Source organism: Chamaea fasciata, unplaced genomic scaffold (assembly GCF_029207755.1).
Source record: "Chamaea fasciata isolate MVZ Bird 193981 ecotype frontalis unplaced genomic scaffold, bChaFas1.0.hap1 SCAF_9, whole genome shotgun sequence".
Lineage (NCBI taxonomy): Eukaryota > Metazoa > Chordata > Aves > Passeriformes > Sylviidae > Chamaea > Chamaea fasciata.
In genome coordinates this window covers 6,523,369-6,550,680 of record NW_027094094.1, presented here as the reverse complement: position 1 = coordinate 6,550,680, position 27,312 = coordinate 6,523,369, and the positions used below count along the sequence as shown (strand labels likewise).

At 40.2% G+C, this 27,312-nt stretch overlaps 1 protein-coding gene across 1 annotated transcript in view; it reads right to left on the bottom strand.

Moving 5' to 3' along the window:
• The window catches only part of PDZD8 (PDZ domain containing 8), a 51,771-nt gene extending 24,987 nt beyond the window's left edge, over positions 1–26,784 (bottom strand). Inside the window, exons 1-3 of the mRNA XM_066190849.1 lie at positions 25,846–26,784; positions 10,548–10,670; positions 6,453–6,555 (exon numbers count right to left, since the gene is read on the bottom strand). Of these exons, the coding sequence (XP_066046946.1) occupies positions 6,453–6,555; positions 10,548–10,670; positions 25,846–26,741 (1,122 nt within the window). The 5' untranslated portion in view covers positions 26,742–26,784. The remainder of the gene's footprint in view (positions 1–6,452; positions 6,556–10,547; positions 10,671–25,845) is intronic.
• Between the last annotated feature and the right edge of the window lie 528 nt (positions 26,785–27,312).

Here is a 27,312-nt window from a genome sequence, read left to right as displayed (position 1 = left end):
CCTTCATTATTTTGGGAGACATGACATAACTGTTCACCAAAGGAAGGAAAACAGCTGTCAACCTGCCCAACTTGATGAGGTCCTGATTTGGTAGCGAAACATTGCAACATCACAAAATCCACAAGGATGAGTAAATTAGCTCTAATCTAGCTACTACCTCCTTAGTAAGAACAGATCCCAGTCTCTCAATCTGAAAAGAAAAAAACCTATGTTAGGAAAAGGCTAACTATTATAAGGTTATCAGAGAAAATATTTTAAAAGTAAACTGGAGGGCTGAAGAGGAAAACAAGCTACAAGCCAATGAGAATAAAACCAGTTTACTTTTCCAAAGGTGGCTGTAGATATCTGTGTTTAAGTAACTCCCTCCCCTTCCACTTCAGCCATGTGAGGCAGCCTCCAACCTAAGCTGCCAGCTCATCTGGCCATGCAACTTTGCAATAGGGTGTAAGGAAATAATTTAAAGAGTCATTCCAGAAATAGTGAATTACCCAGAAACCACTTTGTGTACTCTGGTCAATAAAACACTGTTATCTCTCTTACAATAAGCCCTACTGTTTATACAAACAAAGTTAGCTTTCATGCATCAGCCATCTATTTATTTAGCAAGATCAGCTATCACTGTAAATCAATTTCTTCACAAATGAGCAACACAGCTGCTGTAAAACCCACTTAAAACTCTTTACTGCATTCAGTATTTGGACATGTTGCAGAGGAGGCAACAAGAACAGGGGGAAAAAAAAAAAAAAAAAAAAAAAAGAGTCACCAGCACCACATCCTGGTGACACTGAAACAGTCTTCACTTTTACAAGCATTTCTAAGGGAAAGTATAATTTACTGTTTACTTAATGGTTATACATATTAAATAAGAACCAGTACATTAAAAAGTATTACAAGAAAAGCTTATAACTGACAGTCAAACTGAGTACTATCAGGATGAGAAATAAAATAGGCAACTGAAAGGTAACTCATAGAATCTCTACTACAGGTTGGCTATTACATGCATAAAAACACAGCAAAAATGAGTATTCTTTTCGTATCAGCTGTGTAAAGAACACTAGAAGAACAGATCTAATCCCTGAATAAGCCTCAAGTTACATGTAACTTTTGTCCTACAACAGTCACACAGAAAATTCTTGCTAAGGACAATTCGCCCAACAAAACCAGCTAAAAAGCTGGAGCCTCTTTCATGACTCTGTGACGAACCAGGAGGTCACTGCCCTGTTTTCAGACGTCAACACCTTGCAAAATACCAGCTTGGAAGAGCTCAGCTGGATAGACAGTATCACCAACGGCATCTGCAATACAACTTGGCTGCAAAATCTAATGGAGATTTCAACTGGAATTAGGTGGCTTCAAATCAAATTTATTTCACTATACAAGACTATATCTGGTTCTAGAAGAACTCCTCCTAAATCCAAGGACCATGAACTAGCTTTGTTGGCAGCTCTCGAAGTAAGAGCTGCGGATGAGGAAGTGCAAGAACACAAAGCACTAAGCACTGCTCAGCACAGCTTCTTCTCACTCAAGTTATTTTATCCATTCATCTTTTCATCTACTATTTTAAATGTGAGACTCAGCCAGGCAGATTTGTTGCAAGCAGTCGATGACTGCAGCACTCCAGGGAAAATCCCAATGTCAAATTTGGACACAGGGAGGAAAAGGTGCAGAGAAGGGAAGCTCCAGACTTGGATGGACAGGCTACATTTAGTATTGTCTGCTGCCAAATGCCAGAGTGTGGCAAGTTCCACTCTCTGCCTGCCCCGGGGAGGGTGTTCATGCCCAGGATGCAGCACAGGACAACTTCTGATTAGCAGGTAAGAAATACCAGGTCAGGTTGTGACTGAGATAATGGCACTGCATTCTAAAGAACTATCTGAATATACACTGAAATAAATCCTTCTATCAATGGGGTTTTGGTGGGTCGTCTTTTTTTTTTTTTTTTTTTAATGTTCATATTCAACAGTCTCTAAGCAATAAAGAACTACAGTGCATTTTCACAGAAGGTTGTTCCTTAAATCACAGTAAAGCTTTCTGAAGCCCCAAGCCAAAAAGCTTAAATGTTTAGGATGAGATTGAAAAAATCCTGATGGCCTTCAAGTTTATTTGAAAGACAGATTACAGAATATTATGTAAGGCACAAATCTCAGAACTATTCCCCATTGTATTTACAAATATTACCAAGTTTTACAAGATCATGAATTTTCATAAAAAGTGACATTTTCAAAAAGCTTTTCTTGCTTTAATCCTCCTTCTTTCTTTTGATAGGATTAAATGCTGAAATGGCAGGCTGTTAAATAAGCACAGTGAAATGCCAACTGTGAGGCATTTAACTCCATGTATTCACAAATTAACATTTCACAGTTGCTTTAAATTTTGACATTATAGTTTAGTACCTTCAGGCAACTCATTTCAGAAAGTGCTGGATTTGATTTACATTATTTTTCATTTTAGATTCATATATTATGGTACTGGAATACCTTGAAGTTCCCCTTAATCCCTGATAAAAGCAATTCAGTTTTATGAAAAGCTGAGAAATATTACTCTCTTTTTCACAGTGCAAGATTGAAAGATGGTGTTACAGGCCCTCCCCTTGAGTTACTCCAGTGCTGATTACAATATTCAGAATGAACTGGAGAAAACATCAAGCAGTATTCAAAAAAAAAGCACTGGGATGCTTATCTTAATTCTTTAATTCTTTCTATTATTAGATTACTTCAGGAGATATGTGTGTGCTTCTGAGACAACTGCTGCAAGAGTGAATCCTATGGGATACAAGACGTCCTGTTTTAAATGGAAATTTTTACTTTCCAGAACATGAAATGCAGTTTCAGTATTGCTAAAGTTAATATTTATAGAAGGGATTAAAAAAAAAAAATTGTAATGAAAAACCCTACCAACAATAAAAAAGCCCCAATACTTGCTGCCTGTAGAAATAAACTGGAGAAATATGAACCCATGGCTATTCTTACAGTACCACCTCAGAAAACATAGCTGACATCAGAGGTTAAAGGTGTTCCCTCATATTTTTCTTGGGTTATGTAACTTATTTCAAGATCAATAATGGTTCTCTCGTGCTCCTGAATTTGTATAAAAAAAGACTTTAAAAGAAAACTTGGAACAGACACATTTTTGGTGTGCAGTTGAGAACTTCTCCCCGTTATTTCATATTCTTACAACCAGTGAAAAGCACAAACCATTTACAATTTACATTCGTTTTCTGGGTATAAGACTACCAGAAGATACCAATGTCTTTGCAACAGTTTCTACAACTTCTAGAAAAAATACTTTATCAGAAAAATCAGTAGGTAGATAAAAGAAACATGACTACAAAGATTTTCAGAGCAGTTCATAAGAAACAAGATTCTCACTTCAATACAACTGCACTTTTGAGTCATTCTTCTCCACAGAGGTGGATCCTGAGAAAAGAACCAGCATCTACCGAGCAGTCAAGGCACTGCAGGCAGTGCACAGGGCACTTCCAAAGCTACCCCAGGTCTCTGCTATTCATACTTCAAATTCATCTCCATGTCCCTTCTCCTGCCAGTTCTAAAGAAAGCAGGCTATATTTTCCTTTTATACATAAAGAAATTTTGATTTTTCTTGAAATATCATGCTGTTCTTTCACAACACTACACAGAAAGTGCTGGCGCTGGTAAAGTCACAGCAAGAGTCTCACCAAGGGTAGAGAGGGCCCAGGGTTCACTCAGAACAGATGTGCTCCAAGGAAAAACAGAACAGCTCTTTTTGTTTGTAGAAATCAAGCTGGGACTGCTGACTGGCACTGCAGTGGACATAACCATCCACATTTATGATGCAGCCTCCACTTCATATGTACAAGCATGTACCTCATTATTGAGAGATATCTCATTTAACCATAGAACACCTGTCTGGTAATCCAATGCTACTAATGCTAATTACTGCATCCTAGCCATACACCATTTTTAAATAGCAATGCACTGATTAATGCTAATTCCAGCAGCACGTACTACTAATTAAGGTATTTAAGGATGTTTACATGTTTCACACGGGAATGTGCCAAATCACTCTCTGAAGTCTTACTCGTGTTTCACATTTGACAAACGTAAGCCTGAGACACCTTTGTATTGTAACAGACACTTCAATAATGCTCCAGAGATATTCAATAACACAGCAACTTTTTTCCAAATCAATTGTGACATCCACTAATGTTCCATAAATTCTGGGATCAGATTAAAGTCTTGCCAAAATTCATTACAAAGTATTAAACCTGTCCAATCTTTTATCACTACTACTAACACAATAAAATGAATGAAAATGTCAGGAAGTTTAGAAAGTTACGAGAATTCTCCTCAGGAACACTGTAGAATGTAGTCTGAATCAGGGGATGTATTGTCATGCCTTTGTGAGGCTTGTATAAATTAGACCCTGTTAAATCAGAATGTATCTTTTAACTTTTCACTTCAGCTTTGTCTGCTATTTCTCCTTCGTAGTTTCTGAAGTTGTTATTCATTCTAACTTCATCTGGAGTAAGTATTGCACATGTGAGCATTAAAATAAGGACTTCATATTAGAAAGATATTAAGTATTGCCATCAGCTGCCTCATGGTTAATATTGCATTAGGGCTAATAATCACAACTAAGGATAGAAGTAAACTTTTTGTTTGGAAAAATAACACCATTTTTTCATTATAACTTACTATTTAACTACTCAGTTAATATTTCTGAAAAGAACAAACTAAGTTCCAGTGCTAAATGTGTAAGCAACACTTCCTATGTTGTTGAGGACCTTTGAAAATACTCTTGCCACTCGGTGAGATGTCCTAACATTTTGTAACTTAGCTTGCAAATTTACCTGGATTTCCTAAGGAAAAGAGATTTCCATGATTTCACTATATCTGTTGAATATAAACTGAGAACCAAAAAGTAGTTCTGCAAGTTGCTAATTTTCAGTTTCCATATTGTTCCACATATTGACACATTCAAAAGCAGGATTTTAAACCAGGCCACCATTCCAGGGGTCTCAAGTCCAAGGTTGGGCACTGATTTCTCCAGTGCCAGCTGAGCTCCAGATGCAGCAACCCGAAGTAAGGAGCCTCTGCTCTCTGGCAGTGCTTGAACACAATGAAGGATTGCAGCACAGATGCACAGAAAACCCTCTGGACATTGCGGGCCAGATTTCCAAAAACTCAGGACATTTTTTAAAAGCTGCCATTTCATGTAAAAATCTGCCATTTCACTTCAGATACTGACACAAAAGACGAGTTTTTGAGAGTCTCTCCCTGAATACTTTTCCATAGTTCGAAAAGAAGCCATTCCACCCTCACTCGTTTACTCCTGCTGCCATCTGCTGTCACTAACACATCAGTGCCACAGAGTCTTCAGAGAGTTTTTTCTTTCCTCTTGTGAGAGTATCAAAGAATGTGTTCTAAACACTGCTACTCAACCTCTAAAAATAATCCCAAGCTATTTTGTCTAGAGGAGTGTACTGGTGAATCAATGCATTGCCACCTTCACTGCCAGAGCATCAACCCTGCAGATCCATTTATGTTTTCATGCACAGCTGTTATTCAGCCACACACCCTTTTTGGCAGTAGGCTGAAAACAAGTATCACAGCATTTGTTAAAAGTATTTTAGACCCAAAGCAAAGTGAATTTAATGGCGAAAAACTGAAGGAGATGTTGAAATTCTGGATTCTTGCTGCCCCAGTGGAAAATGATGCTGGTCTCCAAACATAACTCCAGTCAGATGTAACAAAGGCACAGGTTTAGGTTAGTGGCACTCAGCAGAGGGTAAAATGCAGGACAGGGATTTTTGTTCCAGTGATTTTTTTACATGAAACCAACTGTTAACATGAAGTCTTTTTAAAGCTTTGGGGGGTTTTTCTTCAATAAGCACACTACCTATTGCTCAGCACAAGCCCAATTCAATTTGATTACTAACACAATATCCCTCTAATGTAAAACTGAAAGGCTCTTTCATACATCACACCTCTTCTCTGCAGAAACAGAAAAAGTTCATTCTCACCCTCATGCACAAAAAAAGGCGGGCAATCTGCAGGCTGCATGCTGCTAAAATCCTGTTATCAAGTGCAATAATTAGTAAAACACTACTTTACAATACTGGCCAGGCAAAGGCAGGTGAATCATACTCACTGCTTTCTAAACGCCGCCCCACCCAAATACAACAGGGCTATAAAATGTCTATTTTCCACTATTTGTTTCAATGCAGCTAGGCAGCTGACAATATATCCAAACCAGGCAGTTTCAGGCACAGCTGTGAGAACTGAACACGATGTTATCCATACATGGTAAATTGACAGGGGACTAAGAAGTAAATAACTGGTCTGCTATGTTTTGGATTTGGTTTTTTCTCTTATATCACCCATTTGATTGCCTAAAGACACAATTTCTAGACAATATATCAAGAGCATAGACAAACTGCAGTATGCAAAGATGACACCCTTCTTTTTTACCGTTTTAATAGAACTTCTTGACTTTTCTTCCCAAACATTACTGCTCAGCTCCATTGTGCAATGAACATTTGTTTCTCTTTCATAGGATCCAAACATCAGTAACCTGAAATAGAAAAGCCTATGGTAAGAACTGTAATACCATTACATATACCCCAGATAATATATTTAACTCTCTATTCTTTATCTATACACTATTACCAATGTGTATATGTAGAAATCCAGAGAAAACAGATTGCACAGGCACAGCATTAAACCAAGGGAAAGACACTGCCACCCTCTAGTGGAAAACTCCAAAAATGTAACAAAATTTTCAGCTGAGGTTTTTTTTCAGTTGACTTTTATCCCTACAGTGTTTTCCTTTTTTTTTTTTTTCTTTGGGGGGGGGGGTTGGTTGGTATTTAAATAAAGTATTAAATTGGCATTTTTTTCCATGAAGGGTTTTTGTTTTATTTTAAGAACAGCAACAATAGCCACCAGAGTCTTCCACTGTCATCCTAAACATCACAATTTGAAGCTCTTGTTGGTTTAAGAGAGTGCTACTGTAGAGTAAGTCAGTTTACTACTGCTTTATATTTGTATTTCACTAAACTGGGATCCTCTTTTCTATGATTTTTGTAACATTTCTAACAAAGAGTGGTTCTTCATCCATGATACTGTACTCCAGAAGGCTACACAGCTTTTCAGACAGATATTAGAAGAAAAAAACCTCATACTATAAACTTGAGGCTATAGAACAGCAATCAAGCTGTTCTCAGCTTATCTCACAGTAGCTGGAAGCAGATAAATATTTTGGAATAAAAACTTCAAACAAACCATACTCATTCAAAAGAGCTGTTAGATTTTAATTCCCCCCTAAACTTTCTATGTACATTTGACAAGAACAGTTTCTAAGCTTTCATCCCAAGTATCTCATTTGTGATTGTGATGTGTAATACAACTCTTTAGAAGATACAGACAAAAGCTTTCAGAAAAACATGTCAATTTTCTCTGTTTATCTTGACATTGTTAAATAATGTTTCTAGGTTAAATATTTATAATCAAAAAGTGCCTCATCTTTCAGATGTGGAGATTTGTAGTAAGCATACTTTGAAAATTAAGTAAAGCTATTGAGGATAACTTTCACTAATATTTAGAACTGGTAAAATTAAGACAACCCAAGGGTAAACACCTCTCTGACTGTGACAGTTCTCAAATTTGCTTCTGCTCACTCAGACACACTCTTAGGGAATTTTTCAGGGGTACTTATGGCCCCCTCTAAAATATCAGCACAGGATCTATTTCACTGCACTGGAGAGAAAAACAAGCACATGAGATAGCTCAAAACAGGAACTGAACAATTTTTAGCTGGAACTACAACATAAGTCAGAAGCAAAACAAAGAGGCACACTGAGATTTCACCTCACCCGGGTTAGCAGCACCTGCTGACCTGGTGTAAGGTGAACAAACACATCACAAGACAGCCAAAGCACATATTTAAATTTTAAAGAGCCCCTCATGCTGGAGTTTAGAGCAAAATTTCCAACTTCAGAAAGACAATGGAGAAAATTTAACTTCTGCTACAGTAAGAAAACTTTTGTTTGAACAGTATCTCCATTAATGTGCAAACAAAGGTGCTGTACCCTGTAAGACAGCTGCACATAAAAACTGACATTATTATATATTACTGTATATTAAAGAGATAACTATATCCTGCAGGTTGGAAAGTACACACTTCATGGCACAGTTTTAGAAGTGTATCCTTGCCTAATAAAGTCAGAGTTTATGAGCTTTGTTACTTTCTTCACAGTATTTCTTAAAAATAAAAAGAAACAGAACCAAAATTTGCCACAATGTTGCTTTGGTTTTTCCTTTTTCATAAAAGCTTTAAGATAATGACAGATAACAGCATTTTTGCAACTATTAAGTTCTTTGAGGGTATTGCACTTTTAGAAAACTTGAGTTTGTGGCACAGGTCAGATAAAGATTGGCAGGAAATATTCCTTATTATTTCTTTATGCCAAAGTTCCCATCCTTCCGTTAATTTATGAGCAAATTCAATTTTTTCTTTCAACAGCACGACAGCAGAAACTTGCTATGGTCAAGCCTGCAACTAGAAAAGAAGTGTGAGAAGTGCAAGTATTTGGCCATGTGAAGAATATCATTTAATTAAACAAGCCATTTAGAACATAGAAAAAGTTTGCTAAACATTTTAACCACTATAGTTTCACCAGTGATGTCCAGACATAAATGGGAGAAACAGCAGAACTCTATTACCTGACTAGAGAGAAGAATTTTACTTCCAAATTCTACAAAGAAGTCAAAGATCATCTACTGTACTGAGAAAATATAAAACTTCCTGGAGCACTGAGCAAAACTGAAAACCACAGAGAAATTAAAGTGATCTTTCATTCTGGGATGAGAATGAAAGAATGAAAAATGTTCAGATGCCTATGGCAGATGGAAGTGCAAAATCCCTGGACACAGCACACAGGGCTGCACTGGGAATTGGCCCAGCCAACCTTCACACCAGCTCACAGAGGGCTGGTGGAAAAGGAAAATTGGACCACTGTTACTTCTGTAAATATTTATGTTTCTTCTTTACCCAGATTCTCTATTTCTCTATCTCTTCAATCTCTTCAGATGCAAAGCCAGAATCTTTACTCTCTGAGGGACTCTATGGGCAGCAGCTTAGCTCAAAAAATGAATGGGACAACTGGAAGATCTGAGGAATTACTGTGGGTCCAACTGTCACATCTAGGCTGAGAAGCGTCTGTTGGGACAATTTTCAAATGTGTGTTGAAAAATTCCAAGATGCATAAAACACTTGGATTATGTCAGACCTGACAAATCAGCACCTGCATCCTCTCCCAGCCATCTGATAAGCATCTGTGACAGCTGAAAACACTGAGAGTTCACAATGATGTCAGACTGAGCAAACTGAGCTCTCAATGCAAAGAAACTCAAGAGTTGATGCTACACACTGTTTCAGATTCAGGAAATACAACATTTAAAAGATTACTTTCCAAAGCAAGAACAACTGCACACAATTGCAAGGTGGTCATTTTGGCCCTCAGGAGAAAAACAAATGCACCACTGGGCTGAAATTGGAGAATTGCTACGAAGAGAGATCAGAGTTCCCTTACTCAGTACAGTCAAAGGAGAAATGCTCCTGGTGGTCAAGGAATGCAGTTATTTAGTATCGTTGGATAATCCACAGAAAACATCACAAAGATAGAGAGACAGGTAAGCAGGAATTTTATCACACAAATATAACCACTGCTGCCACCACAGAACTCTGAGAAGCAGAAGAATATCTTCAGGAAATCCTGACCACTGATAAATCACATCAGTACAGCAAACACAGCTCAGACGGCTGTACAGTGCTGCAGAAAGAAAAGTGCAAAGAGGAGCTGATATGGGAATAGAAACAGTGAAAAGAACAGGTTAAAAAGAGTCTCTCTGCAAAGCAGTTTAGTTCATAAAGAGTACAACTGCACATGACTAGATCAAAGCCTTAGCACTATTTGGATAAGATCTAACATAAACCGAGAGGCCTGATAAAACCACCAACAAATCAAGAACCCACACACCTTTTCTCCAGCTTTGAAGAGAATAATATTCCCTTCAATGAATGAAGGAAATAGATTTTATTTCTTCCTTTCCACTATTTTGTTCAAGACCAAGACAACAATAATGCCTTATAAAAGTGATTTGGATTTATGTTAGACTGAGTGAAACAATTATTTCCTTTTGCTTACATAATACAGTAATATAATTACAACATTTATTTAGTCCTGGAAAGAGACTCATAATTTGCTGAGGCAGAAAAGCAAACTAAGCAAATTAGAGGAGGCACAGATTAGCCTGTAACCAGGCAAAATTCAGAAAGGCAAAGGCTTGTCTCCACACAAACCAGAAGTGCCTCACAAAAAGCCGGCAACACTCATTTATTCATTTTTACTTCAAGAAAAATACATTTCTTGCCTAGAGTGCAATCATAACACCCAAGCTGTCACTTTTGTGAATCAGAACTGGCCTACAACTATCATTACTACAAACTGAGGAAAGATGGGTCCTTGCTTAGTCAAGAATGAGCAAAAGTGCACGAAGATATACCTTGAACATTCAATTAATGTGACTTTCAGTCGACCTTCTGTCAACAGAATATCCTGTATAGAGAGGTCTCGATCTTCATATTCATCAGATGGCAATACTTGAATTGGAAAAAATGGCTTGAATCTGAAAAACACAAGAAACTTCTCTTAATCCAAATTACACAACAAGAACCCACAAAAATATTAAAAAAGTAACAGGACAATAATGAATCTTTAACACTCTTTCAGAAGAGAAATACTGCCATTCCTACACATTCATTGATCAAAAGGAATGAGTGGGAGCTACTAGAGCTTTTTGAATGCAGCTGACTGGACAATACAAACAAAAATTGCTTCACAGGAACAGACTGAGTTACATCTACTAGCACAGATAATTCTGACAAAGTGGGCAGCTGGTAAAAATCACACAGTGTGTTTATGACTGCAAACATGATTTAACACAAGAGTCTTACTGCAGGAAATATCTTACGAGATCTTTACGTTTATCTGCATAAACATCACAGCACAGAAAGATGAAAATATGCTATGAACCTAAAGCTTCAATTTTTTATGACAGTGCCATTGGTGCACCCTAATGAACAGTTCATTTCAGTTACACATATAGATTCTTCTCACACTTTGTAAAAAACTTCAAGTTGCTCTTCTTAGCCAGCCTTCTTGAATAAAAATAAAGATACAGGTATCCTAAACATTTGCCCTTGAGCTTTATTTCCCTCAGGGCAGCATGTGATTCACAGGAAAAGCAGTTCATGTTCCAGATAATGTGTATAAAATACCAACTATCTCACCACATAATCCTCTCTCTTTGATTAGAAAATGCTGAGTTCTAAATACCAATCTGGTTTTTAAGTGATAGTGCTCTGGTGTGGGACACAGTCCTGATGTGAGGGGAGGGGAGGCTGCAGCCCCATCCCCTGGCTCACATACAGGCAATCCCAACAGCAAGGGCCACAACCCTGCACAAAGAACAATATCACAGCATCTCTACGAAAGTTCTGGAAAAAACCCCAACCCTCTTAGAGGGTATTCCCTCTTTCTGTCTTTATTTATTGCTCTAATTTCCCAGCACTGCCTTGTGCCTTGGTTTCCATCCTCTGTCACTGGGGCAGCCTCTCAGTAATTATTTGTGTGGAGATTTACAAATGACAGGAGAGGGGCAGCACAGCCTGCAGGATGTCTCTGCCATGTCATGAGAAAGAAGTCTTTCAGAAGTTCTGTTGGCCCAACCAGCAGAGGCATCTGCTTGTCACATTCAGAGATCACAGTATGTTCAGGAAACAGCCACATGGAGTCGAACTGAAGAGTTTCAGAAACTGAAATAAATAATTAAGCACCCTTTAACTGTCAGCACACACTTGGGGAGGGAGCTCCATGCTCTGATTCAAGACACTTCGGTTCTGAATGAGCAACAACCACTACAGAGTCATGAGAAAGACATTTCTTTTGTTCTCTTTGTGAATAAACACAACTCAACACTCCAGCTATTTTCCTGAAATCCAATTCAACTTCTAACTTTAATTTGCTTCCAAGTTTCTCCCTCATTAACTCCTTCATGAAAAAAACAATATTTTGAAATATGTCATGTAAAAATACTCAGTTTTAAATACTTTCTTTTTTTAAAAAAAAAGTCTTGTGCATGAAAAATAAGAGGCTATTAAATCACTCTGGCCAGGGTTTAGGAGTATACCACAAGCAACTAACTCAAAATATGCCCTGTTCAGGTACTAACTGACTTGGTATTTTACTCATAATCTTCCTTTATAGTTCTTGAATTACTAAAGTAATAGCAAATATCACAAGGGTAGGGAAAAAACCACCAAGATGACCCCACTGTTCTGATCCTACAAAACTTCACATCAGAGCCTGGCCACCTCCCGCTCAGACCCACCTCGGGTTTCTCAATTCAAGCACAAGGAAGAGTGTCCTGTTCCTGCTAGGAATGATTTTACCCCCTCAAAATACACACTTAGCTCTGATCTTGCAGAAAAGGAACAATCAGGCAAGCACACTGGAAAATAATGCCAAGTTTTGAATGAACAGGTACTTGAAGGTTTGAGGATTTTTAACTACTTTTCAACTAGTACCAGCAACTCCTGCTACACCTTCTCCCAAATCTGTTGTAAAGGTGGTTTTCCATGGGAGCATCAAACTCACAACCACCATCCTGAGCTTCAGCGACTTACTGAAAGAAGATTTCTGGCAGGGAAAAAAGACAAAGGAAGAGGATTCAGTAGGTTACCATTAACTCTCTCAATTTCGGCAAACACCATGAGTAAAAGTGTTGGGATTTCAAAAGCCTTTCACTTACGTACACATCCTGCAGGCCATTTACAAGAACACAAACTTGGACAAATCTATTCTAAATGCTAAAAGTAAACCAGAAAAGCAAAATACCACACTGAAACATTCCAGTAAGGATGCAGACATATCCACCTACACATTTAAACCAAAAACATCATCCTCAAGTGACTTCAGAACAAAGTGTTAGCACAGCACACACCGCAAGCCTGGGCTGCAGCACAGAATAATGAAACAATCCCCAGAAAAAGCCATTTTCCTTGCTAGATTAAGGCAATGTTTATTGTAATTTTGATTTCTATTTTCAAAATCCTTTTTTAAAAATGTACACAACAATGAATTAAAGAGGAATTAATTCTAAAATACCAATACAGCTGTATACAATAATATATAAAGCACTTAACAGTGTATAGGGGACCTTGTGCAGCACCGCTTAAATTTTCTACAAATACAGGATTAAAATACAGTCTCAACATCATGCTTAATTTACAACAAGCAGTTATGTTCACATTCTTATCACCACAACTAATTTGCAAAATCATTAGCAAAAAAAAGAACACATCACCTATTTCCATTGGCACTAGCAACATATAAAGAGATGAATTTCCCACATTAAATGCACTTTTAATGTTTTAGTGCTGCTCTGAAGCCTTCTAAATTTATATTACAGCACTTATCTATTTAATTTACAGAGTTTATGCATTTCCAAAATTAAACATGGGACAAATTACAATTTCCTGTAGATTTCAATTACATTTTAGGGAATTGAACTGCTGTCAAAACATTTAAGTGCAAGACAACACTATTTATTTGAACAGACTTTCCCACTGGGAGGTGGTGAATGAATACAAACCCAGATGGGGACTGCTGGCAATAGGGTGGGACCGTTCCTCGTGTTGTAAAACCACACAGAGGAAATCCAAGCTCCCAACAGGGTCAGGCACCACCGGCTCTCCCATCTTTTCCCCATGGTAGGAAAAGCCTGTGAGCTTCCCCACCCTCTAAAAGCAAGGCACGTGTCCTCACAGAGCCACCATTCCTGTCCTGCTGTCCTTACAGAGCCACCATCCCTGTCCTTCTGCTCTTACAGAGCCATCATCCCTGTCCCTGGACTGCAGCAGGCCAGCAATGGATGCTCTCTCTGCAAAAAGTCTTTAGAAGTGCCTTATATTAAATGCTTTTAGCGTCTTTTCGACTCGTTTTTAAATTACCAATCCCTCCACAAACTCACCTTATTTGTCCAAAGGTCTGAAATTCAGACAGCACACTATTAAGAAAATGCTAGCCAAAACCTAGCATTAATATGAAGAGGAATATCCATCAATCAAACTTCATGTGACATTTTAGCAAGTGAAAAAAACCCAACCTTACAGAAACAATATTTAAAAGAAGCTGTAGCGTAGCGAGTGTTTCTTTAAAAATATCGCAAGATACAAACAGCAAAAATTCCTCCTTCACATGAGGAATTAGTCAGATGATTATACTGAAAGTAATTAAGATAAAGTGACTGAATTAATATATAGGATTAAAGGTAGACACTAAAATAGCACAATACTGAGCTCTTGCACACACAAAGCGCAGCAAAACTGTTTCCAGCCACTGCAGGCAGTGTCTCCTTGACTTGAAGGACTTCTACAGACTCCGATCGTGCCAGACCTCGGAGTCACTTCAGTGACTCACTGCCTCTCATCACCACCTCCCTCAAGCCATGACCAAAAGTGTATCCAGAAAAAACCCGAGCACATCAAGCTTATTCCCATCATTCTGAGTGCTCCCAGTCCCTGAATGGGGAGAATTCTGTTCTGGGAGGCAGAGCTCATCTACTCTGAGTAGGTCTGGATTTGGTTATTTAATTTTAAAGATGTCTGACCTACATTCCCTCTAATTCACTCTTCTGTGATGACTGTTTTGTGGCCCTTTAGCCAACTTTTAACAGAAAAGAGGACAGAAGTCTCTTATATCTTAGTTTAATTAACCTAATCCCTAAATAACCTGCTCCCCTCTGTACCTGTTTAACAATATTTTTAGTTGCAAGAGGAAATCTATTGACAACTACAAAAAAATATCGACTTACCTGGTATGATAACCATATGGTTCTGTGTCTGCTCACTGCATCAGTTAAGAATATCCAGCATCACAGTTTAAAAAAATCAACAATCACTAAATTGTACGGAGCTAAACAGAGACAAAATTCAAAAGCTCTCAGAATTCCATCTCCAACTTGGAGAAGTAGAAAGTCTTATGGTTTCATTTCTATGTGCAGGAGGAGGTGGGATTTTGTAGAGCTTTTGCTAAGAAGTGAGAATATTTTTCTAGAATAAGTTATAGGAAAAGTTTTAAATTATTCTCTGGTTTTATAAAGGAAGTTTGGTATCTAAAACAGTGTTTAAAATTACTGAACATCAGTTTAAGACCACGTTAAATACTTGCATGATACGAATCCCAGCACTAAGCTATTGACATAAAGATTCAACGTTTTCAGGTTTGGGAATTTTTAAGTTACATTAATTGAACATTTGCATTCTAATAAAAAGCAAAAAGATTTAAACCTCAGAAGAGTCAATCAAACAAAAATGCAAGCATCTTTGGCATAAAGCTACTCTGAATGCATTGCAAGTTTCAATTTTCATCTAGAATGTTAGGCAGAATTCTATCACAGTCTAAAGAGAGACTGCATTTAGGAGATTTCAATTTTGCAAGTGCTACTGTATGTGAAGATTCTGCTATCTAAAATACTGTTGAAAGAATATCTGCTGGATTTATTTTCAGTTTGGGGATTAATCGAAATGTTCAACTAACTACACAACAGAATTGAGTCATTTTTAGTTGTGTTTTTCACCTGAGTCACAGAAACACAAGTCAGGCACTTGTAAAGTGAGTAAATTTCAGAGTCATTGGGACCAGATATTTTAGGATATAAAGAAGTCCTCTATTTCTAACACTGCATGTAATTTAAGATGAAGTTTTACTTCTAGAAAAATATTATGATCCACTCCTAAAAAGACATGGTCACCTTAGTAAGATTTTAGAAGTACTTATCAGCTGACATTTACACTTGCCAGGTATTATAATGTAAACAGCTTATATCATTCTTCACACCGAAGGTATAAAAATGAGGTTCATCCTTATTCTGAACAACAAAAAAAAAAAGTAGCAGCACTGGTTTCTTTATAGATTTTGTTAGAGATTTTACAAAAGCAATTCTCCAGCTTCCACTGATTTCTGCTGCTAAACTGTATTAGCATTCACACTCAGGGGATTTTAACAATTCAAATTATAGTAGATTTTTATAATGAATAAGACTAATTTCAGCTATACTCACAGTCATGACAATAGCCAATAAATAAAAAATAAATCTTACCAAAACTTTTTCCTTATCAGCACAAAACAGATCATCTTGACCATGTGCACACTTTTTTGCATTTCAGGAACACTACCTTCCCAAAATCTGAATTCCAAAAAAAACTGAAACAGCTTTGTTAACTCAATGTAGTCAACACCTGTTTGAGTTTTCAGGTTCTGTTGATTCAAATTAAGGGATAAAAATCCTGGTGTAATTGAGACAGGATGAAGACAAAATTCCCCCGTCCAATCAAAAAGCCAGAATTGTCGTGGCTTTGCTCCAAATGGGACAGAAAATACAGAATGTGCTTATGTAGAGCCGAAAGAGAAGTAGGTGTGGTTTAGCAACCAGCTTTTAGGCGTTCAAGGAAAACAGCAGCAAGAAAAAAAAAGTAAAAAGCACACACACAAAAAGGCAAATAAAACCCAAGCCACACCAAACCTCTCCCTTCAGCCAGCTGGATTAGAGATTAGTGCCCCTGACTGATGGTAGGCAAACATTTGCTCACTTCAGCAGAATGTTCTCCCATAAGGAAGTCTTGAGTCTCTACAAACATCACCTGTCTGCAATCCTGGTTAGAACAGAAAGATGATCATGTTCTATGAGAAGTCTGAGCTCTGAACACGACTTACTGAAGAGTTCTAACCCTTGGCTCCAAACCCCAGCCCACATCCATGTGAAAAAAGTGACATCTCTTAGGCTGCTTAGACAGAAAACAACCGGCTCACTGCTGAAAGCAGTCTCTGACAGCTGTATAAACCAAAAGGGAAAAAAACTTTGTTATCTGTTGTGAATTCTAGGCAAGAGAGCTTCCCAAGGTTTATCCTCACTACTCCACTTAGTTTTAAAAACGCTCCAGCTGTGGAAGCTTCTCCTCAATCTATATTATACAGTCACTTCTGACAAGACAGAGGATGCTCCAGCTCACAGCCTGGGAGCTGAGGCTCAGAAGCAGCATTTCCAGAGCTGAGCTGACTGACACTCACTCCGAAGCTGTGAGCAGCGGCCGTGTGAGAGCTCAGGGACGGCAGGGGTGGGGAGGGCACAGACGGGCCCAGGGACACACCATGGCCGTGTACCTGCCAGCTGTCCCCAAGCAAAGATGACACCACAGGAAAGTCATAGCAATTTATTAATAGACCCACATACTGAAAACAGGATCAGGTAACACAGATGCTCAGCCTGGACATGACCTGCGGCACCACTGCTGACAATCAAACACAGGAAGGGTTTGCGATATTAATTAACAGGAAGGATTCCTGCACTTTTCAAATCCTGCATCTCTCATGGCAAGGCCTTGTGATTACATTTGATAGATGCAGCTGCTCAAATGATGAATTTGGATACTTCCTCTAATTTGCCCTTCATTCAGAGGAACAGAGGGAAAGAAAAAACATCTGAGTTTTTGTAGCATTGTTTTAGAACAATACCACTGCCTAACACTGCTGTTCCCACCCCACCTCCCTTCCTAACTCACTGGGCTCTTTGCTTGGAAACATCAGGCTTGTTTTGTTTCCTCACAAGTTTTGTTAGCAAGTATGTAGTTATTCTTTAAAAAAAAACAAACAACCAAACCCAAACCAACAGAAAAACCACACCACTGCTGAGGTTTTTGGAGTAATTCCCCCTGGTTAATTACTTAGTGAAGATTCACCTCGCCAGATCATCCAGAGATGACCCAAATACCACCAGGAAGCCCAGTGCCATGTCACTGCAAGACTGGGATCTTCCATTTCTACTCTTCCCATTTGAGCTCAGACAAACAGGAATAATGGTTTAAACCATTTACTACACAGGTGACATTCATGAAAAAGTCCATTTTCATTTTTATTACTCAGTGGGTTTCCTTTAAGATGCTACATGTAAAGCATTTGTGACAGGCTAATTTTCACAGGTTTAAGCATAATTTAAAGCATTTTACACATGTGGTAGTAGTTACTATCAGTATTACTACCTTCATTTCACTGGCAAACACCACATAATCTTGTACTTAAGGCCATTACAGAAGTAAATGTTAATATTTGTACACATTTCCTTGTGAGTGAGCATTTTTCATAGCAATGCTGCCACTGACACTGACGCAGGAAAATATCCTGCTCAGCATTAGGTCTCGGTTAAGAAAGTCAGGAACAAAATATATGATTTTGTTATGATTTCCATTAGATATCATCAGATAATTTTTAAAGCAAAGAAAGTAAGAAATACTTTTTTGAATTTATGTCTCAAAGTCTCCCTGTAAGTTTTTCACATAAAGCAACAAAAAATTGCCAAAAAATTAATTCCCAAGTGATTATCCTAATTTAATTTTATGTTAGTCATATCTTACAATTAGTTACTGTCTTTGAGTGTAACAGTCTGATTAACTATCATCAGCTGATCACTGTAATACACTCTATTTCAGACAGAGCTTTATGACATCTGGTAAACCTTCAAAAATGTGTGAACTGTATTGCTGGAGTAGAATTCCTTATGAAACAGCTTTAATGCAGAGGGCTGGGGACACTGCTCCTCACTCCAGCACTGAACAGGGAATTAAGATATTATGAAGTTAAGTTGTACACAAATTATCTATTCACGTAACCTACCTATGTGGGTTGCTAATTTTTCTGCCTACTCAGTTTAGGAAATAAAGTTTATTAATCCTAGAAGAAGACTTTAAATTTGAAATCTTTTACTATACTCTAAAGAAAAAATATCAAGAATATCCAAATGTTGAAACAGTTTTAAATCAAACGAGTGTGAACATGAGCTGTAAATACAGGAGCATGCTGGGTGACTTTAGGCCATCTCTGCAGGAATGCAGAATAAGCAGTTTCCCACAGAAAGGCAGACTATGAAAGAACATATTCCACTAGTGAATCCAGCACTGCACTGCTCTGCTGTCCTTACCCAGAGCTTTCTGATCAAGTGTCATTTGCCAAGAAAAGATTAAACTGTTTCCATGCATTTAATATATATAAATAGCTTGGACAAAAAAGACTCCTACGTTTTTACATCCAATGAGCTGCTGAGAGCTGTATCAGCCACACACCTTTACAGGTAAATTCCGTGTCTTTGTTCTCTGAATTAGTCTCCTTCAGGAAAAGGCAGTGTTCAGTTCTGTGTGACCAGTGGGGAACATTAATCAAACTATCTATGCACAGAGTGTAAAAATCCCAGCCTGCAGAAGGTGGTTCAGAACAGCCCAATTCCAGAGCCTGAGCACTGCTCCAGCAGACAGGCTCAGAACCAAACCCAGACATTCCTTAGGTGCCTACAGCTCAGTAAAGTGATTAACTCCCATATCATCTGTATTTTGAAATAAGTTACCTTTAAAAAAATAAACACTACTACTGCTTATTTCGTATTTTATCTAAATGCATTGAAAGTAACACAAATCAAGACAACTGAACAAAAAGATCCAATTTGTGTTCAGTGAGCAGCATGATCAGTTCAAGATCAGAGTCCAGATGAACAGAAATGAGGTCTCAGTGCTGGTGCATGCAAAACACCATCAAGCACTAAATAAATCTTAGCAGATTTTCCAGAGTCTTTATTCACTATCCACATGACAGTTCATTGCAGGACTAAGATCAAGCAACTTCTAATACAAACCAGCGAAGGATTAAATGAGGTAATTTTCCTTACATTATTACTCTAGTGTTTTATAGGCTGTTGCAAGGAAGAAAAGTTGAAGAAGGTCCATGAAAATTCATGTCAGACCAATTATGCTGGTTGGATTTCTATCTGCACCAAAACATATTCCTTTATCCTGTATCTTCATCCATCCCTCCCCCCCAGCTGAGATTTCCCCCTTGTCCCATCCCTCTGGTCTCCCATCATCTCAGTGATGTCTTAGTTCCTCACCCTTGTAGGTAAGAACAGAAAATGGAAGATTTGTTGACTAACCACAGAAAAAGGCTCACTCTTAAGCTGAAAGGAATGCCACCTGCACACGGGGAAATGCCTGGTATGTAGCTGGTCACTCATTAAATCTGACTTTCCTATGAACAAGTTTCAAACTGGCATTCTTTCAAAATTCAGCCTTTCCAGTGTGAAAACTCATGAAGTGCTGGAGCTGGGGAAGATGAATAAAAATGTTTCAGAACTCTTAGAACCAGTGGATCTGAACTTGCTGGCTATGTAAGAGTTACACACAGGCATGGTACCATATAATTTCAGACAATCTTAACAAACTTGTACTTAGTGACCCTGCAGAAATTATGTATGCCTGAGATGGAGCCCTGCAAAAGTAGAACAGTAAAAAGCTCTGTGTTACAAAAAGCTTACTTCTACATGTGGCACCCTTGAAAAAAAAAATAAATTTGCTGTTCTGAGGTTTGGTTGTGTTTATTGTGTGTCAGGTTGCCTACAGACCCATTTATTCAATTCCTGTAAGACTAAGGAAAACTACTTGTCCATGCAGTATTAAGATAATCTTCCAAGCATGAAACTACTGACTACAGACAATCTACTGAGTGAAATTATCACCACTCTGCCATCAGCAGAATAGAAACTGACCTGGCATCATTCAGGTCAGTATCTCTGGGACAGTCTGAAAATCACAGTGCTGCTTTACCATCAATTTCTGCAGAGCAGAAAAGGACTCAGATCCTGCAGGCTTTTTTAGTGCTTTTGTACACTAGATGAGTTTTGTACCTAAAATAGGCCTGGTGTTAAAAACCCCAATAGATAGAACCAACAAACACATCATCCTTCTTTCTTTTCAGCAGCAGTGGGAATGAGAATTTCCTCCACTCCAAACAGGAGTGTCTTACAGATTTAACTAGTGAGAGATTCAGATCAACTACAAAAGAAAACCACTCCAAAAGAAAACCCTTCCCTTTGCAGCAACAGAGAAAGGTCTCTGAAGCAAAGACATGATCACAGCCCCAAGACCTGATTATTTCTGGTACTCCTGCCTCACCACATAAATAATACATACTTGTTTTAATTTTATACTTTTTCCAATACCTCCATTTCCTCATTATAAAGTAATTTCTATTGTAAAACACGTTTCAAATCAATAGCTTTTTACATTACTTCTAGGCTTAAGTTTTGCCAAAAATAGGAATCTACTATGTAACTTTCAAATTGCATTCTATAATGGTAAATAAAAATAGGCTGGTCTAATTGTTCTTCCCAGAGAAATTCAATATAGCCCCAGCTTCCAAATAAAGCATAAAACTATTTAACATGACTAAATATATTGCAAATGATCAGCTCTAAGGATAATTCATGTTGGAAGTGGCCAGAGGAGGTCATCTGAACACCCAATACAGAAATGGTAGAAGGAATCCTTTTGAGAATATTTATAAAGAAAAAAAAAGTTATTCCCCTCTGTGGCAGCATGCATTAAAATAAAACACAGTTTCTCAAAGCAGGCTAGTATCAATACAAAATATTTAGGTTTTTTAATGTAACAAACTAAGAAACAAAATATACAGAACTGAACCACTGTTTAGGAACACCTGGTCTGCTCAGAATCTGAATGGATGAACTTGGGAGATATTTAACTCAAGAAAAAGTAAAAAAAATGCAGCTGTCAGGTTCTTTTCATCATTGCTTAAGAAACACCAGGAAGTTAAATTCTGGCAGAAGGACTTTACACATACACAACAGGTTCTGTACCTTCATTAGGGCAAAGTGTATTTTAATTGCCTAGAAGGAACCCAAACCCCAAACCTCTCCAAAATCTAAAAGCAAGATCAGGAGCTGTGCAAAAGAGCAGAAATACATCCAACTATTAAGAACAGGCTGGAGACAGCATAATCAGTGTACTGATAAACCTGAGCTGAGGGGGGCACAGCAAGGCTGTCACCATAAGCAAATTAACAAAAGATAATGAGCAGGGTAGAGCTCATTAAAGAACTAACACTGATGATCCCATGACTGCTCCCAACAGCACCATCGAGCAAGGGGACAGACACCTGAAATATCTGTGCCCCTAAATCCCAAACATGCCATGGCAATGTAAGGAACTGCAGCTTAGTGTCAACCACTTTAACAGCCACTATTGAAAGGACATGATAAATCTAAAGCCAACATGAACAGTGTCGACAGCATTAAAGAACTGTTTGAGTGTAAACAATGAAAAACCAAAGGCTCAGGTCACAAGATAAACTCCACTTTGTGCTGATAGTATTCACTGCCCTGCTCTACTGAAAGAAACCCACAGGAAAACAAGGTTGTATTAGATCTTCCCCACATCTGAACAAGACACTGCCCTAACACACCAAAATGTTTGCCCAAAAGCTGTTTGCATTTCTATTATAAAGCAACAAATACATTAATGTTAACTACAAAAGTTTAGCTATTGCTATTATCAATAGAATTGCATAAATCCTTTATCAATGATGACAAAAAAAAAAAACCCAAAACCAACAAAAACCTCAGCCTACATTCACTGGATTTTACCAGCAGCCTTACATCCAGGGATTTATTTAAATTCTACTCCACAAGATAGCAATTGCCATTCAATGGCAGAGCAGCTACAAAACACTTTGCCAGACACAAACACACTTATTAAAGAGACAGAGAAAAGTGATTACATGCTATTAGAGTAAAACACAAATTACTGCTTATTAGTTTAGACATAAAGTGCAACCCTTCTTTTTCAATTAGTAGACAATTGCTTTTATGGAGAAAAATGTGTGTAAAATGCTAGACAAACTTTAAATGCACTTTCTAGGCTACCCTGCCTTCCCCTCTAGACTCTCAGGAGTGCAGCAGGAATGCAGGATGCCTTTTCCTACTTTCAAGGTCCAGTTATGCAGATCACACAAAGTCTGTAGAAATGGATGATACAAAATATAATCTTACTCATCACTGCTGCGCTGCATAAATTTTGCCCCTAACTGAAAAGAATACAAAGTATTTGTGTAGTAATTTGGCTGTAGCAACAGCACACATATAAATATACATTTTTATAAATACGGTATTTTGTAACTAAACAACAGAGGAAGCGAGGATCTGTAACACAAACTTAGTAACAGGATGGCGAAAATCAACTACTGGCAAAAGTTCTCTTCATATGCCATTCACCACCCAGAAATAACCTCTGGAAGTTGCCTAATACGAAAGACAAAGAAAATTATATATCTTTATATGCTAATTAACACCTTGAAACAAGCTAAAATTCTTTTGTGGGCTTCAGTGTGGAAGCCAACAGAGTAGCAAAGTGTCCCTTCCAACCAGAGGAAGAGAATTCCTCCCACTCCAAGTACTTTTATTTACAACATTGTAATCACCGCAATTCAAAGTTTTATTTACAAAGTTACTTAAGCAAGAGTAGGAAGACAGCGAAGAGGTTCTGAACTACACATGGATGCAAATACTATGTACTTAAGGCATACAGGCAATAGGGAAAAACTTGGGAGAGAATAATCACATTCTACGTGGATGGGAAACTTTTAAGCTTTAAGTAAGGTAAGGGGTTATTAAGCAGTTGTGAAACTCCCAACTTTCTCCTATTTATTCTTTGCTAAGAATTATATTAACATATAATATATGCTAAATCCCAAATCCAATGTAATCTTACAGTTCTGTTTAAAGTCTCAGTTTTGCATCTTATCAGCAGGGGACTTGATTTTCCAAACCAGCTTTCAGTAACACCTGAACTCTCAGCTCTGCCTCCACCTAAGAGTGTATTGTTACTAAGTTCGGGGATTCACCTAAACTCAGGTGGGACACGTTGGGAAAGGATTTGCAGCTTTCGTCTGTGCTCCACAAAACCCTGGGCCACTGTGAACAGCTAAAGGGTCCCACCTGAAGCTTCAAAGGCCATGTTATGGACAGCTGGAATACCAATGACCCAACTTTCCCTCCTCAGAACAACTCCATTAATTCCTGCCTCAGCGCCCCCTTCTCAGCACGGGGGTTGGAATGATGCCTTCAGTCCATGGAATAAAATGAGAAGGTCAAAAGCACGGCAGCAGAGTCGGACACTGTTCCACTGAGCACAGCAGGCTACCAGCCCACTATCTAGTGTGGAAATCAGCTGTGATGCTGCATTTTCCTCTGGAGCATTCATAGATTCCCAACTCCTTCAACCAAAGAGAACATTTTAAGTTATCTGTTAATTCTTCTTATAATTATTTATCATTATCAGTGTCAGTGACCTTCTCTCATCACACTTCTCATTTCTGTCCCAGGCTCAGCACTCTGCTTCTTTCCTTAGCTGCCCTTCCAGCTCCTCACACATGCCTCATTCATTCTTTATGGTGGCAAAGTTTGAGGAACACGTGGAAAATCGACCATCTCCAACTAAATGATAAGAACACTTCACTGCCCACGTGCATCTCTCAGAGGCGAAGTGAAGGTGTCTGTCTTCATTTGCTGAAGGGCAGGAGCACATCACCACAGGCTGCACAGGAACCTTAAAAACTTGTCTAGGGAGTGCCAAGTTCATTTGCCCTTTCCAGGTGCGCTGACAGTGCTGACTCCGCACTGACTGGGTTATCCCAACCTCTCCTCCGGGCTCCTCTCCACAGTTTACAGCTTCACTCCTTCCAAAACAGTAAGGGAATGGAAGCAAACTTGCCAGGGCAGTTTCCCTGCTGTCCAGGGATTTTCTCTTCTGGCGAGCAATTCAGTACCTCAAAATCTGAAAGAACCACTACATTACTCAAAAAACCCCTACGTACTGCCCTGTCAGGGCTATCCAGATCTTGGATATTTTAAAAACCCACTTTCATGAGAGCCCTTATAAGTTCAATTGCAGGGGAAGCAGCTGAAAAGGCTTCAAAAATTACACTACTACAAAGCTAATTACACTTCAAAACTCATATAGGCATTTTCAGTTACTCATCTCTCACAAATTTCAGGGAAAAGGCTTATTGCAGAAGAATGTGGTAAACAAACCTAAAATCCTTGCTTAACACATAAAAGCTACAAAGAACTAACAAAAGAGAAAGGCAACATGGTATCCTACGAGTGGTAAGACACAACAAAAACACGGTACCTGAGCAGTCATAGTACATTCAATATCAATATCAGAGGACTGAAACAAAGCAAATATGCCTCTTGCCACTCTGCTACAGAAGTATCAAAGCACATTTCAGTATATTCACTATACAATGCAGTCTGTGCTGCAAAGTGTGCATTTGTAAAAGAAAATATACTATAATACAAAAACGCCCAAAACCCAAAAGGTCCCTCAAAGTTTTACTTACCACAGCAGTGGCAATAGTTCTCTTATCAACTTTCACACTTCCCCCAAAATTACTGAGGGAATTCTGCAGGCCAGAAAAGAAGTAGGATTGCCTAATACTCCTTAGACAGTGAACTCTACCCTATCTTATATTAAGTAATAATCATCTCACCTCTAGAGGTAAGCATCAGCCACAAGTCTTGTCCTGGACACCTCAAACTCACACACTCTCCATGGGGCACCCTCCTCCCTCTTCCAAAGAGGGACATCATGGTCTTGTCACACACCTGACAAGATCCCCAAACTTTTCGCACGCATTAGTTCTGCCACTCAGTTACACCCAGATGAGGGCATGTAACAACCGTGCAATGGCTTCTTCACCTGTCATAAATGGAAAATGATCCTTCCTTTCATGGAAAGCTTCTGCCAGCAGACAAGCAATGTACAGTGCTAAACACCCATTAAGATCAAAACAGCAGTTCTGCCGCACACCACCCAAAGTAACGCTGCGGACGCAGGACAACTCACCTGATTTTATAATTGGGTAAGGTGTGCTTGCGCTTAATGACTTTCTTGAACTGGTTCACTATGATGGAAGTGAGCTGAGGCATGGGCCTCCCTTCAAACTGAGACTTCACCTCGAAGACTATCACGGGGTCGTCCATAAAAGAGAAGAACCAGTGCGTGAAGGGCAGGCGCGTGAAGACCAGCTTCAGCTTCCCCATCACCCGGGAGATCTTGACGAAGAGGTAAGCCGACTTGCCGAACACCAGGTCGGCGTCGATGGCCAGGTGGAAGCCGCCGTTGTACTCCAGGTCTACCTCGAAGCCCAGCTCCTCGGGACAGCCCTCCTCATTGCAGGCCACCGGCCGGATGAGCTTCACCGACTTGAAGACAGGCAGGACATTGCCCAGAGACACCTCCCTGAGGCTGAGCCCCTCCAGCACCTTCCCGGTCATCTTGGCCTGGAGCAGCTCCTCGAACTCCACCTTGATCTTCTTGACCACCCAGTCCCTGACCAGGGCAGTGTCCCTGAGCTCCCTGAAGAGGAAGAGGAAGATGGCATTGAGGAAGTGGCACGTCTCCTCGCGGGAGGAGGGGGCTGGAGGGGGCTCCGGCTGCGGCGGCGGCGGCGGCTGCTGTTGCTTGGGGCCGGGCTCGGCGCCCGGGGCGGCGGCGGGCGCAGAGGCCGGGGCCGGGCTGGGGGCTGGCTCCGCGGACGCCGGGCCGCCGGCCGGCTCCGCGCCCTGCAGGTATTCCCTGAGGCCGTGCTCGGCCGCCACGCGGGAGTAGACGATGCCGCCGCAGGCTCCGTCCGCCCCGGGGGGTTCGGGCTTCTTCCTGTAGATGAGCAGGAGCTGGAGCAGGAGCGTGAGGCAGCAGCCGGCCAGCGCCGAGAGCAGGATCACGTACAGCAGCGGCATCCTCGGGCCTCCGCGCTGCCCCGGGCGCGCCGCCCTCACCGCGCCGCCGCCATCGCGGGGGTCGCGCCCGCGCCCCACCGGCGTTTAACGGCCGCGGCCGCCAGGGGCCGCCTCATCCGGGTCCCCCCCGCCGCCGGCCGCGGGGAGGGGCGGGGCGGGGGCGGTGGCAGCCAACCAGCGGCTCCGGCCCCGCCCTCTTCGCCCTTCGATTGGCGGGGCCGGTGGGTGACGTCATGGCGCCGCGCGCCGCCGTGGCGTCACGGCGCGGCGGGCGAGGGCGCGTGCCCGCGGGGGGAGCGGCGTGGGCGGAGCGGCGGCGCGCGGAGGGGTCACCCGCGGCCGTGAGGGGCGCCGCGCGCTCCCGAGAGCCGGCCCGGGGCGCGCTCCCCGAACCCGCTCCCGGGACCCGTTCCCAAGGGTTCCCACGCTCCCTGGGAACCCTCCCGGGGACCCCTCTCCCGGGGCGCGCTGCTCGTACCCGCTCCCTGGACTTGCTCCCGGGGCACAGTCCCGAGACGGCCCTCCGGTACCGGGCGCAGTCCCGACACCCGCTCCCGAGGCGCCCGAGGCC